At 41.3% G+C, this 16503-nt stretch overlaps 1 protein-coding gene across 3 annotated transcripts in view; it reads left to right on the plus strand.

Moving 5' to 3' along the window:
• Positions 1-16503, plus strand: part of COL12A1 (collagen type XII alpha 1 chain) — a 307200-nt gene that overhangs the window by 78036 nt on the left and 212661 nt on the right. For 2 of the 3 annotated variants that reach the window (XM_069235673.1, XM_069235672.1), the window contains exons 14-16: positions 4029-4298; positions 6493-6759; positions 12392-12584. The exons of the other annotated variant lie outside the window; for it this stretch is intronic. In XM_069235673.1, the coding sequence (XP_069091774.1) occupies positions 4029-4298; positions 6493-6759; positions 12392-12584 (730 nt within the window). The remainder of the gene's footprint in view (positions 1-4028; positions 4299-6492; positions 6760-12391; positions 12585-16503) is intronic. 3 annotated transcript variants of the gene reach the window in all.

Below are 16503 nucleotides of genomic sequence, written 5' to 3' on the forward strand. Positions count from 1 at the left end.
TGGTATTGCATATAGCTAGGTTTCCATTATTTTCCCCTCGATCAGCATTTATTATCGTATTGAATTGCAAAGTCTAGGACTGGAAACGTTTTAAATCAAACCAAAACACTTTGATTGTGATTTATTTTTGATAACTAATAAATTTTCATGCTTGCCGGAAGCTACGTGGCTTTAGCTAGTATTACTGAAAAAATTTAATTGGGCGATGAAGTTGATTTACTGTCTTCACTGCCACGCTGGAAGGTAAAGTGTTGCCTCTCTTTAAATGTGAAGCTTATTCATATTTTCCTCCAAAGGTTCACACTGATAGTAATATTGATATAGATGATGAACACAGTAAAAATGGGAATGTCTTTCATAATTGAGTACGAGCCATCAGTCACAATGAGCAAATATAGAAAATTATAGCAATCCATCCATCCATTGGCCAGTGTATATTTCCAAGCAACATTTATCTGTCCATCGACAACTCATCCATGCATCTATGCACTGCCTTATATCTCTAGAGCAGTGGTTCCCAACCTGTGGTCCGGGGAACCCTGGGGGTCCGCGAAGCCTCCTCAGGGGGTCCGCGACAGCTTAGAAAAATAAATAATATTAACAGATTAGGTCCCCAGCTTTCAGTAATCACTCAGTGGGGGGGTCCCCAGATTCCAATAAAGATTCAGTGGGGGTCCCCAGGCTCCAGTAATGGTAACGTGGGGGTCCACAGAAGTCAAAAGGTTAGGAACCACTGCTCTAGAGCAACCCTCTCACCTATCTCCCATCATCCATCCATGAATTCATCCATCCATTGGGCTGTGTATCTTTCCAAACAACATTTATCTGTCCATCCACCCACTCATCCATGCATCTGTTCACTGCCTTATATCTCTAGAGCAACCCTCTCATCCATCCATCCACCCCTAACTACCCAGAAGAATTCCTGAGATAATTAATAGAAGCATCTGTACTCCTCACGACAATAGAGTTTTCATAATTGTGGAGCAATGGGACGTCTTCTGTTATGAGTGCGTTGGAGGTACGCATTTAAAACATGTATAGCAAATAATGCAGTGTTAAAAAAACCCTAACCATCCTTCTTTAACCTTCATAAGGCAATATAGAGGAGAGATGCAAGGAGCAATAGAGTCTCTTCTAATATGAATGAGATGAGGAAAGAAATATCAAGTGTACATGGTCAATAAGCAAATGCTAAAAAAATACTACGTTTCCTTGGGACCAAATCTACAAAATAAGATGAAGAAAAAGTTATTTTGCCACGTGATCTCACGTAAGCAGCTTTATCTTTTATGATTTGTCGTACGCTCAATGCTGCGTACCACATAAGTGTTGTTGCAGAGTTATACAGGAAATGCATTGAAAGGGTAGGCTAATTGTAGGGGGGTAGCTCTGGTGGAATGCAGGCATGGTGACTGAAAGAAGGATAGCTGAGTTTTATTTAGGATTGTGCTAGATGGTGTTTTGCGGGGCTATGGATGTATTGTCTCAAAGGCCAATTTGAATGAGCTTGATTTCAAAAGTTTGCAGAATGTAAAAAGAGTTTCCATGATGCTGATTTGGACTGAAAGTGGTGTCTAGTGGTGGTGGTGGTAGTGGGGTTGGGTGGGGCCGCAGGGTGTTACTCAAAAAACATTCCCTATATTTGGTGAGTTTGTGTTTTGACGTGGCTAGAGTTATGGATATGCCAACTCCGTTTGGGTAATAACTTTCTGATATCATAAGTTTATGACGAAATAGAGAGGTTTCCATATGTGACAGGCCTTTTGTGTAACACAGACGTACCCTATTTTTGTGTGGGTGAAATGTCTTTGTAACATTGTTAACCTTCTGCCCGTCTTAGAGCAATCTAACTTCACTATGTGAAAGGAGAAAATATTGATTTCTTCTTGTGCACAAAAGAGAGATTCATAATAATTAGGATAGGGGAAGTGTTTGGGTAGCTGTTGGTGAGTATTAGCTTACTGATGTAGCTTTGGATAATTACCTATTGGTAGCAAATACGTTTTGAGTCAAAGCCACCTCACAGACATCCACTCCAGGTTATGGATGGCACATGTATTGTATTGTATTGTAATAGTATTTATATAGCGCTTACTACCCCTAACGAGGCGTCGAAGCGCTTTTCGCGTACTCCCGAACCCAAGAGGAATTAGTGGTGGATTAGTATAGGTAAATATGAGTTCAGTTTTAGTATTTTTATGATTTAATTTGAGCAGAGGATATGCAAGTTTATTAGTTGGATTGACTAGAGTAATGGAGGGATAGAGGAGGGAAGAATCCAGAAGCGTTAAGTGGGAGTTTATAGTAAAAGAATGAGGCTTGGGATGATTAAAGGAGAGATGTGACCTTGTATGGTGCCTGTTCCGTACCACCAATTTGGAGGTAGAGCTGTTGTTTTTTATTGAGAAGAGCGAGTTTTTAAACTTAGGGCAAAATGGGCAAAGAAATTTTGCATAAGTAAACCTTGTGGTTTGAAAAGGTTCTAGGATTTTCATTAAACCCACCTTAGGTGTTGGAAAAGCCTTTCCAACTCGCAAAACTTGTGAAAGGGATGTCCCGTCTATCTGCAAATCAGGATGGCAAAATGAACTATTAATAATAGTTTGAGATCCCAATTAAAGTCTCAAAGTATTACAAACAGTTACCAACACCTCAAAGGAGGAGTCAATAGGATTGCAAAATGGAAGATGTTCCTTTGGGACACCGTCCTCTTTGTGAATAGCACTGCAAGCCTCAGAAGGGGGAGTTATGGCTATGATCCACAGGACCACTGCCTCCCCCAAACCCCAATGTTTTCTTAAATAGTAGCCCTGCTTCCTTTAAGGAACACGGGCTGTTTAAAAAAGATTTCCCCTCTGGAATGCAAACACGGGGATGCTGGTCTGCTCCATGTTTTTGCATGCCACCATCACAGTGTTTGGTGCCAATCCCAGGGGGGAACTACTATTCATTCGGCAGAAAATGCTGCACTCCCCTCAACTGGATTTTGTGATGCGAGTTTTTAATAAATAGGTTGCATCACAAAATTAAAGACGTCACAAAATTTCTATTGCAGTTTGCAACCACTTTTTGTAAATGTGGCTCTAGGTCTCCAAGAGTTGATTAGTTCATTTTGGGTTGGTAACATCACGTGCCATTATGAGTCCATTATGAGTCAATATAGTGTTCCATACCTTGCAAAATGTTATCCATACCTTGTCCCTGTCTGAGCCTGGATATATATGTCCTCATTACAAGTGTGCCGTATATTCCGATGGCCTCAGTAAAATGAGGTGCTTGGAGCTTGGGAATAATGAGTTTAGCTTTTTCACGTGAAGAGTTCAGCCACTGAGTATAGCTATCTGTGTGAAATTCCAGGAAAAAATGTACAGGAATCATTGTGGAAACACTGATTTCCCGAGGTAAACCCTAAACAAGTTGTAATCCCAATTACTGGGACCTTTGGTAACGGGTTATTTAAAGGCCACTCGTAAAGAAGGCCTTACTTGCAGTCTTGATTGGCGTTCCAGGAATCTGGGAGATGTGGTATAAAAATTCCTGACAGATGGATCTGCCTGTTGCTTTGAATGTGCTTTACACCACAGTGTGCATCCTATATTCTCAAACGTTTCCCATAACACGAATTTAACTAGTGATGGATCTCAGAACTCCTCCGAGTGCTCAGTACAACATTAACAGATTTTTTTCAAAGCGCCTCTGGTCTTGTAATTGTTTCATTTTCTTTTATTATGGCAGTTTACAATTTTGAGTTTTTTGAATTGTAATGTAAGCGTCTTAAATAAAAATGAGAAACTGCAACCTAAGTACCGTCCTCAGTTCGCCATTTGAAGCACTGTCTTAGTTCAGGGAGATCGACAGTGAAGTTACAATGTTTACTTTAGCCACCTTAATAACCGAGAGATCGAGTTGTGATGATTTCTCATATATAATGTGTTTTTTAACTGTAAATATGTACACGTATGGGTTGTACTTGAAACTTCTATTTTTCTCCATGCTAATCCGTTGTGATCCCAAATGTTTTGCAGAGCGTGGCTCCCCTCGTGACTTGATTATTAAGGACATTACAGATACAACCATCGGCACATCATGGACTGCCGCTCCAGGAATGGTCCGAGGCTACAGAATAGCATGGCAGTCACTCTTCGATGATAAAACGGGGGAAAACCATGTCCCTGGCGATACAACAAATACTGTTCTCAGGAACCTGGATCCTGAGACGAAATATAGGCTTTCTGTCTATGCCAACTACGCCAGTGGTGAAGGAGACTCCTTAAACGGGGAGGCGACAACTGAAGGTACAATACGCCATTCTTGCATCCAATAGGGCATCCTGAGTGATGGAAAAAATATTAATCATTTTGTAACACTCGTTTTGCATTTCTAGTGTTATCAGAATCTACTTACTTAGCTTAAACAAAAATGAGTGTCCATTGCTGTACAGTATTGGGGGGTGTAACCAACCCTTCCCTTTGTTGCCAGCAGGAGATCTATGCCAACCCTTGGCATTCATCCAGCTCCTTTGGTGAGTGCATTGTTCTCTGTCTGGCCTTAATAACTCTCCAGTTTTGGCATTTCATTAACAACATTGAACTCGGCGTTTAACCTTACGTTTTGAATTCTGAGTTGTTGGACAAAATCCCTCATCTCAATGCACTGTCAAGGTTGCCAAGTCTTGTTTCCTTTGGTGTGCTTCAGCGTTCGCTTTCACAAAACGAAATCAGGTGAGGTCATTGGTCATTTTTGATTCTGCCTACTCAGACATTATTACACAGATTTTGTGTTACCAACCGTGAACAATTGGCCATAGAATTCTTTCCTTTGCAATTTTTGTTTACGTGCTTGGTCAAACAGTCACGTTTTATTGTATAAGTCCCCACCAATGACTGTGGAATAGTAACGCTAAAGCGCCAATTCACATCTTCCTTAAACACTCGTCAGCGCTTGTTTGTCAAAGCTTGCCATTTCCTTTTCCATTTGGATAAAAATAAGTAGGAAATTACATTTTATGTAGGCATATGAACGTAGCTGTTCAGTTGCAAGAGTGAAATTGAGGAACTTTCCAGAGGATTATTGAGGATAGACCATGCTGAAAACAAATGAACGATTTACCATTGACACACTGACTTGAATCTTACATACCAGCACCAAAGCAACTGCTGCAGAAAGACGCAGAGCTGCTCAGTTTCCCAGATGTCTCGAATCCCGTTAACTGGGGTCTTTCATAGAGTCTTCCTGTAATCCTTTAATGATGCAATCTTTCCGTTTTAATGCACATCAGGCAGCGTACTGTTTTCTAGGTGGTTTCATGTGTCAGACTGACCATCTTTGGCTGTGATGCACTCTATCAAGCCTCTTTTGTATCATATCTACATTTTTTGTCCAAGTACCAGTGACATAGATAATCGCCTCATGTTTCAGCTTCATGTCAATTTTTATATGTCAGTTTCAGATCGATTCAGATTCCCTCTTAAACGTTTGTTTGTTAAAACAAGTACTAGTATGAACAGCGAGCCTTGGGCAGACTGAGGTAACACTCCATCAGAATGCTACTCCGAATATTTCCTGGCCAATCACAGCCTCCACATTTCACTGGAACTCTTCTTACTCGGGTCTACTGTGAAATCAATGCCAGGCAAGACTGGCTTGTATGTTCAGCTTTGCCTGTCATCACAAGTTTAAAAGTTCAACCTATTAATAAGGCTCTCAATGCTTCGTTTTCCTGGCTAAGAATACTTATTCATTACTTTTCTATTTGCCACACTCCAAACTGCAAACTTTACAGGCTAAATGAAAAAAATATTATTTTGATTTTTAAGTTGGACTTTCTTTCTTTCTTTCTTTAGAAGCCAAATCCTTTTGATTCAACTGAAATTCTGACTTTGGCATTTATTCCATTCAGCCTTCGTTCTATAACTGATGCCATCCTCTGGAGGTTGTGCTCCTATAGTTCTATATTGAACTCAATCCCCACATGACATGTAATGACAAATGACACGTCAGTGGGAAAATGCAAAATTGTAGTAAATGGGAACCGATGTGGTCAGCCAACCTTAATAAAGGCCCATTTCACCTTTCAGCTTACTAAACTCACTTGCATATTCACTCACTCACTCATAGACATAAACATGAGATATGCCTTTTAAAAACATCAACTCTTTCTCATGTGTCAGAGACCTTATCAGCAGAGCCACAGGGCCATGCACCCCATAATGTAATTGCTAGAATAATAGAAAGTGAGTTCCAGTGACTGTACATTTTTAGTGTTAACATAAAATAAGGATGGGTTTACGCTTTGGAAAGTACAGAGATTCACTCTGCATTTAGAATAATTGCCTTATGAAATGGTTCGTAGTACTAACCGATCATCATATCCAGCTTGTTTGTGAATATTTCATTTTTAAGAGCCTTAAAGGTCATTGGATTTGTTGGCTAGAAGATATTTCCATTCTTGAACTGCTATAACAGTTGGCTGTATTTTGCACCAAACAGCGTCCCCTGATGGCAAGATAGTGAAAATTAGTGACGAAATGGAGACAACAATGAAAGCGACATGGCAGCCGGCGCCTGGCGATGTGCTGAACTATCGTGTTGTTTACCGCCCACGTGCTGGAGGGCGGCAGATTGTTGCCAAAGTCCCATCAGCAGTCACATCCACAACACTGAGAAGACTGACACCCCTGACAACCTATGACGTTTCTGTCATTCCTGTCTATAAAGAAGGCGATGGCAAAACAAGACAAGGGAGTGGAACCACTCGTAAGTATTGCATGAGTAGGAGGCTTAGGACTGAATGCTTTGTAAAACTGAAAAGATGGAGCATAACTCTTGCATTTTAAGGTTGCTTTACTATTTTTCACATAACATAAACTTTTTAATGTGATTTTTCTCTCTGTAGACATGCACAAGTATTAACAGCAATATCAACGAAACATCACGGAATAACAATGCAAGCAATAATAATGATGTTTATAGTACCAACAGTAATAATATTAATAATGATAATAATATTTTAACAACAGTAGTATTCACTATTTTTGAGGCACACTCCAAAAACAAAATTGTCTTATGCCACTTAAGTAATAAGTGATAGTATTTCCTAAATCAACAGAACTCATTTTTGATAAGATTTAGAAGTGCATTGCAATTCTAGGCTGCAACTTGCCATTTATACACAGGCTTCTGCAGTTGCTATGCAAGCACTAACCTAGGGAATCAATGATTTCTGACTCGTATGAGAAAAATGGAATAACGTTGCCATTTCGATACTCTAAGAGCATCTTGTTCCAGGAACATGGATTCAATTTATGAAACATTTTCAAGGTGTAAAAGAGACTTTAAACTATTTTTACCTATAAGGTAGGTGCATGTAAAATATGCATAATTCACAAGTGTAAGTGAAGGCAAACATGCTCAATTTACACAAATACATATATGCACACCTTTGAGCCTACTGACTAGTGTGAGGTTTACACGTTTGTGTCAGTGAGGTGCAAATGAGGTGAAAACACACTGATGTGTGACTTAGTGAGAATTTACAAAAAAGTGCAAATGCTTTTCCCACGCATTTGAGAACATGTGGGTTATATTTGAAAGATCCAAGTGTAAGTGCCGTTGAAAGAGTGGGAAAAGTGTCCCGATTACCCAGTTTTCATAAGAAAAATAGAAATAAGGGGCATAGGAAATACATTTTGAACTGAAAAGAAAAAAAAAGCCAGACTATGACATTGAAACACGTAACTTTAATAATTGATTGCATACCTATTGGTTGCAATTTGCTAAATACGTACACATAGAATATCATTATAATGTGGTTGGAGAAAACAAATCAGTAGCACCTTGTAAAGAAATGCTTTTGCCAACCCCTTCAGGATCGGTAAGGTTTGTTTGTGAACCCCTTTGCTTAACCCTGGCTAGCTGTATCTCTGAGCAGTCAGGCTTACACAAAGAACCAAGTGTAAAACATTTAAACACAACCAAAACAATTAAAGAAGAAATAGCTGGGACTGTATTTTTATGTATTTTTAGACTCCAAAATAAAAAAGAACCACTAGAGGGTTCCAAAGATATAGCAATTACAAGGTACAGTAAATGTGCACTTTTTGACTTAACCATGAACAAGCATTGACGAATTCAATTAATTTGACAGCTAGTAACTTTTTCAAGGAAACCATGGGTAAGTATCAATCCAGTTAGTTTGAGTTACTTTAGGCAACCAACTCTGACAGGTTGCGAGTCAGGAAGACCTGAAAGACCCTCAGAAACAGTTATGTTCTTGAAAGGAGCATTCTTTAGTCAGTTCCAGTCACTTTTATCTCCTTGCTATAACTCCTATAGAATTGGTCCTGATGCAAGGGATACAGGATGCTGATGATGCTCAAGGATGCTGTGGATGCAATGCTGTAGATGGGACTTTTCCTGCATCTGTTCCTCAGTCCATGGTGACAGAGGCCAACGTCCCTTGAAGTCCTTTTGAGCCTGACAGAAGTCCAGTTGCCACTGGGCTACCAGTCACCCATTAGCATGGTCCCAGGAAAATACTTCCTTAGGCTGTAACTTGCCTTCTGGGTGTCCAAGCTGCACTCCAATGACTCTCCTGAATCCAGGAGGGTCAGAGGCATATTTTGAGCACTGGGTCTTGGTCCATAGTGCTGAACAATGAGGAGGAGTAGCGAAACAAAGATCTGTGCTAACAATTAGCCACAGCAGGCTTCTTTAGCTATTGTGGCCCTGTGCTGTGAACATGAGATTAGCCATCTGACCGTTGGAGTCTCTTGGTTCAGCTGGGCTCAGGAAATTACTTCTCAAAGAGCAGGACACAGCAGGCACAGCCCTTTCTCCTTTGCTTGCCATGAGGTCCTGCAAGTTCCACCTTCATTGATGCAGCCTCTCTTTGTCGGGTCCTTGGTACAGCAGGGCAATTCTTCTTCAGTCCTCTTCTCCAGGCCATTGAGATCTGAGTTCCTAGTGGCCGAGGTGTCCTTTTTGTACCAAGTAAATCCCCTCAGGATAGACGTGATCTGTAGCCTGATGACCACTTCTGTCGACGCTTGGCATCTGGCTGCCACAGATTTTGCATTCTACCCACCTTCTGCACAGTAGGACCCCTCTCTCTGTGTCTAGAGATGCGCAGCTCAACCCAGCGGTGTGGCTGCCAGGGGAGCTAGATGCTCCTGAAAACTGGCTTCCCCTCTCCTTCCCGAGTGCCAGCCTGTATACCTAAATCATAGAGCAGCCCCATTCACAAGTGTTCACAATTTTCCCTTCCATGGGGTCTTCTCTTTGAAGGTCACCTTTTGGGCGAGCACTTGTGTAGCTTCCTGCCAGGGAGAGGTAACATGTCTCTCCCATGCAGACTTCTGTTGTCTCCTTTCCTGGGAGTCGTTTGCACCTCTCTGCAAGACGGCAGAACATTGTTTCAGGGACAGACCCTGTGCACAACCATTGATGGGCACATGGGATTTATGGCAAGAAAGTGCCAACTTAGTAAAAGTCATACACGGCAACAAGTTACATTAATTTGGACTTCAGCTTCAAGTTAGACTTAATGCAATGAGTTGTTTTATACCTAGCAGTATCAACTTTATTAGTCCCAGTCAGAAGTTAGCAGGGCTGCTATGGCAGCCTGCATACTGCACTCACCAATAGGGCTACTAGTCTTTTCCACAGTAAAAACAATAGTTGCACATTTTTATTGCTGGACAATGTAGAAGTACATGTTATACTGTCTAACATACAGCACACTGCCCAAAGTTTCTTAGGCCTGCCTCAGGATTGCCTGACATATATTAGAAAGGAAAGATTGGGGCTTTGCCATTGCTTTAAATGGCAAAGTTCAGTTAGCATTTTACAACTGCCCTTCCAGTCTGCAGTGGCTGACTGGGAGCCATGTTTTGTCCAGGTTGGCAAAATCAGTGCTGTAGTCTCTTAGGTGATTTTCTAACTTACTGAACATGGATACCATACACTAACAAGTAAGATAACTTATACCATACTCAGTTATAGGCTCAGCACACATGCAGTAAGGTCTGGTTAGCAGGCCTCAGTGCACTCTCAAAGTTGAAAAATAAGCAGTATCAGTCCAAACTTTTTGGAGTGACCACACAAAAAGAGGCATTTTCCTTACACGCTTTACTCAGAACTACCAATACTGTGGGATACTGTCATTCTGTGACGCAATATTATGAAACAATTGAGGCTTTTAAGCCAGGGAATGAATAATAACCTTAGGAACTAGAGTTTAGGCATCAATTAACAAAGGTCTTCACTGGTGAAATGTTTCTTTGGGAAACCCTGGGGGTGGAGTGTCTCATAATCCTGATTCAGTCAGGAACTCATGCTCCTGGCTGAGTCAAGATTGCCCAGATATCCATGATTATGACCATAGGGTGGGAAAAATAGACCTCCATCTTTTTTGTTTGTGAATACCATAAACGTATAATTGTTTCATCTAGTAGAGTAAGTGATATCCACAAGAATATCCCGTTTTTGCGACCAATTCGAGCACTTACAATGTGTACTCATGCAATGGTTGAAGTTACACTTATGGAACTTTGAACATATTTTTAAAAATTTTAATCGATGTTCTCATCCAAGGAAAATCCATCAGTCACATTTATGTCTATGTACAATATTGAATAATTAAATTTTTATTAAGAAAGAATGTGCGTTAATGAAATACACAACTTTCTTTGTTAAGCCTATGAATAAAACCAATGAAACGGTTGACCCAGTGACAGAAATTTCCATGTACAGAGGGCCAGATGTGCCTGCTCGTGTGCTAACGGGTTTTAGGGAATGGGTCCTTCTTCCTCCAGGGAAGACACTAATGAGCTCATTGTATGGGGTTTCTTATTGTACATTATATTTTCTTTCCTCATATATGTCAATATTCATTTGCGAACAGTGGTATTTCGCAAATGCTAGTTACACTCTGAATTTTAATGCCACTTTTTAAAGTGAGGAACAAAATAAAATATACTACTGTGTATTGCTATAGTAATGAAAAAAAGATATTTTATGTTGTAAATCAGCTCATCTTTGTGGTCTTCGAAACCTTGTTTAGCATCTGAATTTATGTTTCAGACTACAGAGCTTGTTTACTAGAGTTCCTTTCTCTTTTTTCCTAATGCTTTTTCGAGTTTACTAGCCATCAGAACACAAATATTTCCATTTTCTTACAGATAAATTAGCAATAATAAAGTATGGCTACGTATTGCGAAATGTATATGCTGCAAGCATTAGAGAAACCTGGGTTTATGAAAACGTTTTTATTATACATACACACACGCATATCTTATGCAATGTGTACATAATGCAGGCACGGGTTCTCTGCTAGGGTGGAGGAGTGTCGCCCATCCACCAGCAGCAGCAGCTGCAAACCTTTTACTATAAAACGATAATAAACCATGTTTATTATCACTTTATAGCAAAAGGGGAGGGACCAGGGGCAATGACGGGGACAGAGGTGGTGTGGAAAGCACTCCTCTCTGTGCGCATGTATGTTTGGCCGGCCGCCTTGGGACAGCCAAGCACACATGCGCACTGTGCTCTCTCCAGCCCTGGCACTGTGTTGCCGGCCTAGAGAGAGCAGACACAGGCTTCCAGTCTGCCTCGGAGCACCCTGGCTGGGTGCTCCCAGCCAATCCTAACACTGCTGTGAGCAGCGTCCGGATTGGCCATAGGGCAGGCTGGGAGCCTGTGCCTACAGCCTGCAGGAGAGGAGGGGTGTGGTGGTGGTGGTGGTGGCGGCGGCAACGCGAGTGAAGGTAAGTGTATTTTCTTTCTTATTAAATAAATTCCCCCCACCCACACGCACCACCCCACCCCCTCAAAGACCTGCAAACCACTCCTGACATTATGTCGCATAGATACATATGTGGATTAGCAAAAAATATAATGACAAAAATGTAACATGTCCTTCATGTTTTGTCACACATAGGTATGTGATTATTCAGGGTCAGACTGGCCGATAGGGCAAACAGGTAGTGCCAGATCAGTGTGTGGGACGTTTTTTTAGCAGTTTGTAAGCCTGTTAGGTTGACCGGCAAATTCCCTGAGGTTACTACAATCATTGCCTGCAACAAGCACAAATGCATGCTGTCTCCCATACCTTGCAAAATGCACATACAGCATGGCTTTACAAGTTCAAAATTGGCTTGTTGTTTGCTAGTGGGGGGCACTTTTATTGTGGAGGCCGACCCTGTTTTATGTCCCAGTCCGTCTCTGCGATTACTATTAACAGTTGAGTTGATGATTTGCTTGAGTAGAGAAGAATGCAATGCTTTTCTGGAAAATGCCACTTTTGTTTGGGCTGCAACTATTTCTGCCATAGTGGCTGTCGAAATACACAAGCAATCTCTAACTAAATCCTCTGTTTAACCCTTTGCAGTTTCACCTTTCAAGCCGCCTCGAAATATCAAAACCTCTGAACCCACCAATTCCACTTTTCGAGTGACCTGGGAGCCGGCCCCCGGGGAAGTCAAAGGTTATAAAGTAACTTTCCATCCTGAAGGCGATGAGCGGTACATGGGAGAGTTAATGGTTGGTCCATATGACAATACAGTTGTATTGGAAGAGCTCAGGTATGTCATATCTCTCATTCATATTGCTCCAGCTCATTAAATATCTTTCTCTTCTTTTGCCGAAATTGCATTTGTTACAATGTACCCGGAGAACGCCATGTAGGGCTAACAGAATACACATAATGCAGTGCCCATTCAAAATACCAGAAGCACAATGGTAGCATTGCCGTCTCTAATATAGCATTCATTCATGTTTAAATCCCAAAAGAGCAGCCTCTCACATCGGAATCAAACAGCTGTCTATGGTACAAAGGATGGCCTGAATAAATTAGCAGTATATTTTGTAGATCAGGCCTTTACTGGCTGCACGAGACTGTCTGTGAAAGGCTACTGTTGTACAATTCAAAAGAATGCTGAGCACTATCTGCGCAGTGCAGGACAAACGGCCTAGGTTTCGAGTCCAGCAGGGGTACGTGGCTATGTTTCACTAATAGAGGACTGATTTGTCACGAGAGTGGCCTCTGCAAGCACATGACGTCACGTGCCTCAGTGGAGATGATCCCTTAGCTTTGCTGACCAACCCTCTTTCCATCCCCTGGTACAAATGCTTATCCCACAACGAATAAGAAAGCTTTAGCTGCCTGTTACCGAAGAACTATTGCATAAAATAAAGAGTGTTTTTTTGTCTGCCCTTTATTGCTGTTGGCTAAATTAATTTAGCCCTGGTTTGCATTCCCACCCAGTTCAATATTGCTATCTATTTTTCATTGGTGTAAGTTTGTATTCTTTATGTTTTATGTCAAGGATTATTTTCCATTCTGGCTTACAGTGGTTATTTGATTTCTTTCACTTTTTGGGAGCAGAGCTCTAAGTTTGCTTTAATAACTCCGAACTTGTCTTTACTTGCTCCTGTGTCCTATTGCTCTCCTTGGAGCTGGTGTCTCTTCTTTTGCAACCTCCTTTTCTCTCTGTTACCACTCCCACTCCACTCATTCAGTGCTTCTCATTTCCTCCACTTTCTAATTTTTCTCTCTCCCTTGTCTGCCTTTTTCGGATAGGGCCCTCTAGTTATCTGCTCTTTGCTACCCGTGTACAGCCTTCACATTGTATATAGTTTTCAGGTTACTATTCCAAAATGTTCATTGGCCATTGTGGAATGGTAAACTATAGTATAACAAAAAATAATTGAAATGTGGTTGCCATGTTTACTTTCTTACCAGTGCCCATCTTGGAATGACTTTTGTTATACATAAACAAAAAACATTTGAAGAAGGGTACACATGCGTGCCCATTGGAAGGGTCTAGTGGTACGTCTGCACGTGTATGGCACTTGTGGTATACAGACAGAAGACAGTGGAGTGCTGTGCAGGGTCAAAGGCAAGATTGAAGGGTGAACTAGGTTCTAAGAGTGGACACAAAGTGTTACTTCACTGTGAGGTAGTGTTTCTTAAAGAGATGTTTTTAAGTAGTATTCTTGTTTTTTAGGTCTTGCCTTAGACAGTGCATGCTCCTTCGCTTGTAAGATCCTTTTTTTTCTATCCAGTGGACTTTAGAGGCTACTCATTGCTTACCATTTGTTGGCTTCATTGTCACTCTGATTTGCTTCCTTAATGGCCGGATGCCGTACGATTCCTTCCTCTTTGTGCATTTGCCCCTCCCCTGGAACATAGATGCATTACTCGTGTCTTTTCACTGCTCATTTTATTAGGTGCTCCTTTTTCTTTGTGTTTATGCACTCTACCAGAGTCTTTTTGAGCTGCCTCCATTGTGTACTTCTCTCCCTACGTCCCACCCTCCCTCATCCATATTGCTTGCCCTTCCTGTTGTCTGTCTTGTTGCTTCTTATAGTCATGTGACATCACTCTCGTTATCTGTCCCTTATATTGTGCATGTAGTTGCTTCTTGCCCCCGCACACCTATCCTCCTCTCTTTCTGTTACTGCTTTCCTTGACGCACCCACCCTCTGTCTTTCCCTTGCTGCTTGTCCCCACTCATCTACCCTACCTACATTGCTGGTTGCCCCAACTCACACACCCTCCCTCCTTCCATTGCCTGCTGCTCCACTCACCCGCCCTCACTCCTTCCGTTGCTGTTTGCCCCCTTCTCACCTGTCATAACTAGAACATGACTATGATGCAGACTTAGTGCTTTTTTTAACCACACCCTCTATTTTGCATGCCCTGTGACACTCTGTGATGCCTTCTGTCTCACCTCACCTTCCCACCAGCAAGGAAAAACTTGACTCCTCTGTCCTGCCCTCCTTCCTTCCATTACTGGTTGCCCTCACCCATCCGCCATATCAAAACATTTGCTTTGACAAGGACATCTTTGTCCGCATCATAGTGCTTTTTTACCCATGCCTGCCATTTTACATACCCTGCCCGCCCTCCTACCAGCAAAAAAAAACTTGCCCTCACTCATCTGCCCTCCCTCCGTCCATTTCTGGTTGCCCTCACCTATCCACTATAACAAAAAATGTGCTTTGATAAGGACACCGCCGGCTGCATCATAGTGCTTTTTTTTACCCACAGCCTCCGTGATGCACACCCTTACTCTATGATCACAATCCTCCTAGAAAAAACTTCCCCCACTCACAAACTTTCTATCCTTCTACTGCTGGTTCCCACAACCAACTACCAGAATTGTGATAAAGGTGCTATGACATGGACTCTGCTGGCAGTGTCATAATGCTTTAAAAAGTTTCAACCACGCTGTTCAACAGCCGACCTGCAGTATGACATGAATAAAAACATCGACAAAGTCAATATCTTGTGTAGAAAGGACATATCGACTTTTCCAATACTTGTTTACTGTATATTTGATATAGGAGATTTTTTAGGTCAGTTGAGATTATTCCTGATTTTATGACTGCTGAGCAATAATGGAAGTTGTTCCTGATTACTTGTGCCAGGAAAGTTTCTTCTTGGGAATCTGCTGTGCCTCAGACCCTGATGAGGTTAGTAAAAACTTTAAAACCTTAAAAAAAGGGCATTGATGGGTAGTAACCTTTTCTGTTAGCTTAGGAGAGATGCAATAGCTGAGGTGTGTTTGATTGGCTTTCCCTCTTTTGTTTTTGGTTCATGGCAGTGTTTTCATTCTTTGGCTTCTAAGTGGTCTGCCATAGACCAGAATAGGTCATGATTGTGGGTGAGTCTGATACAGTGCATTTGAACTTGGGGAATTTGATAATTATTTGGTGAAGTTCCTATTATAGGTAGGTGACGTCTAAGTTATAGTGAGAATATACAAGTATTTTTGCCTTTTTACCACCAGATTTATAAATTTTAGAGCGACGTTGAATTGTGACATTATGGTTGGATTGTTTTCTTTTTGTTTCTTTCCAGGATTTTGTTGTTTTTTGCTTTTAATAACATAAAGTCAGGATTCTGCTACCCATCTTTCCAATAGTATTGAGGGGTTGAGAAGGTTTTGAATGGGATCAAGGTGCCATCAACAGATGTCAGACAAAGCTCAAACTGCAAGACTCTCATCATAAGGATGTTAGCTAAGAAAAAAGGTAGATCCTGTTTCTTTCAAAGTTTAATGTTTATCTTTGAGTTAATAGGGATTACAGCTGTCAGTGGTGAGGAAAGTTTGAGGTTGAAGTACATGACATGACGGTCATTCAAGGTGAATGGATGATTTGATGTAATTAGTTTATCATGTGTGACAATGGCTTGATCTGTATAACCATCTGTATGGGGAAAACTAGAGGGCAATGGATCTTGGGCAAGTGTTTTGGATATGTTGAACCGTGTCTTGAAGTTGAACCATGTGTCACATAGTATGGCGAGTTTTATATATCATAAGTCCAGGAGGGCATCAAGGAATGTATGGTCTTATGGGGAGGTCTTTTAATCAGTAGGAATTTTGTTGTAGAGATGGAGAGCAAAAATCCACATTATGAAGCAGGGCAGATAAGTCTACAAAGAACTGGTTGGGAAGTTACACAACTAGCAATGAGCAGAATATCTGGCCT

This window comes from Pleurodeles waltl, chromosome 5 (genome assembly GCF_031143425.1).
Source record: "Pleurodeles waltl isolate 20211129_DDA chromosome 5, aPleWal1.hap1.20221129, whole genome shotgun sequence".
NCBI lineage: Eukaryota > Metazoa > Chordata > Amphibia > Caudata > Salamandridae > Pleurodeles > Pleurodeles waltl.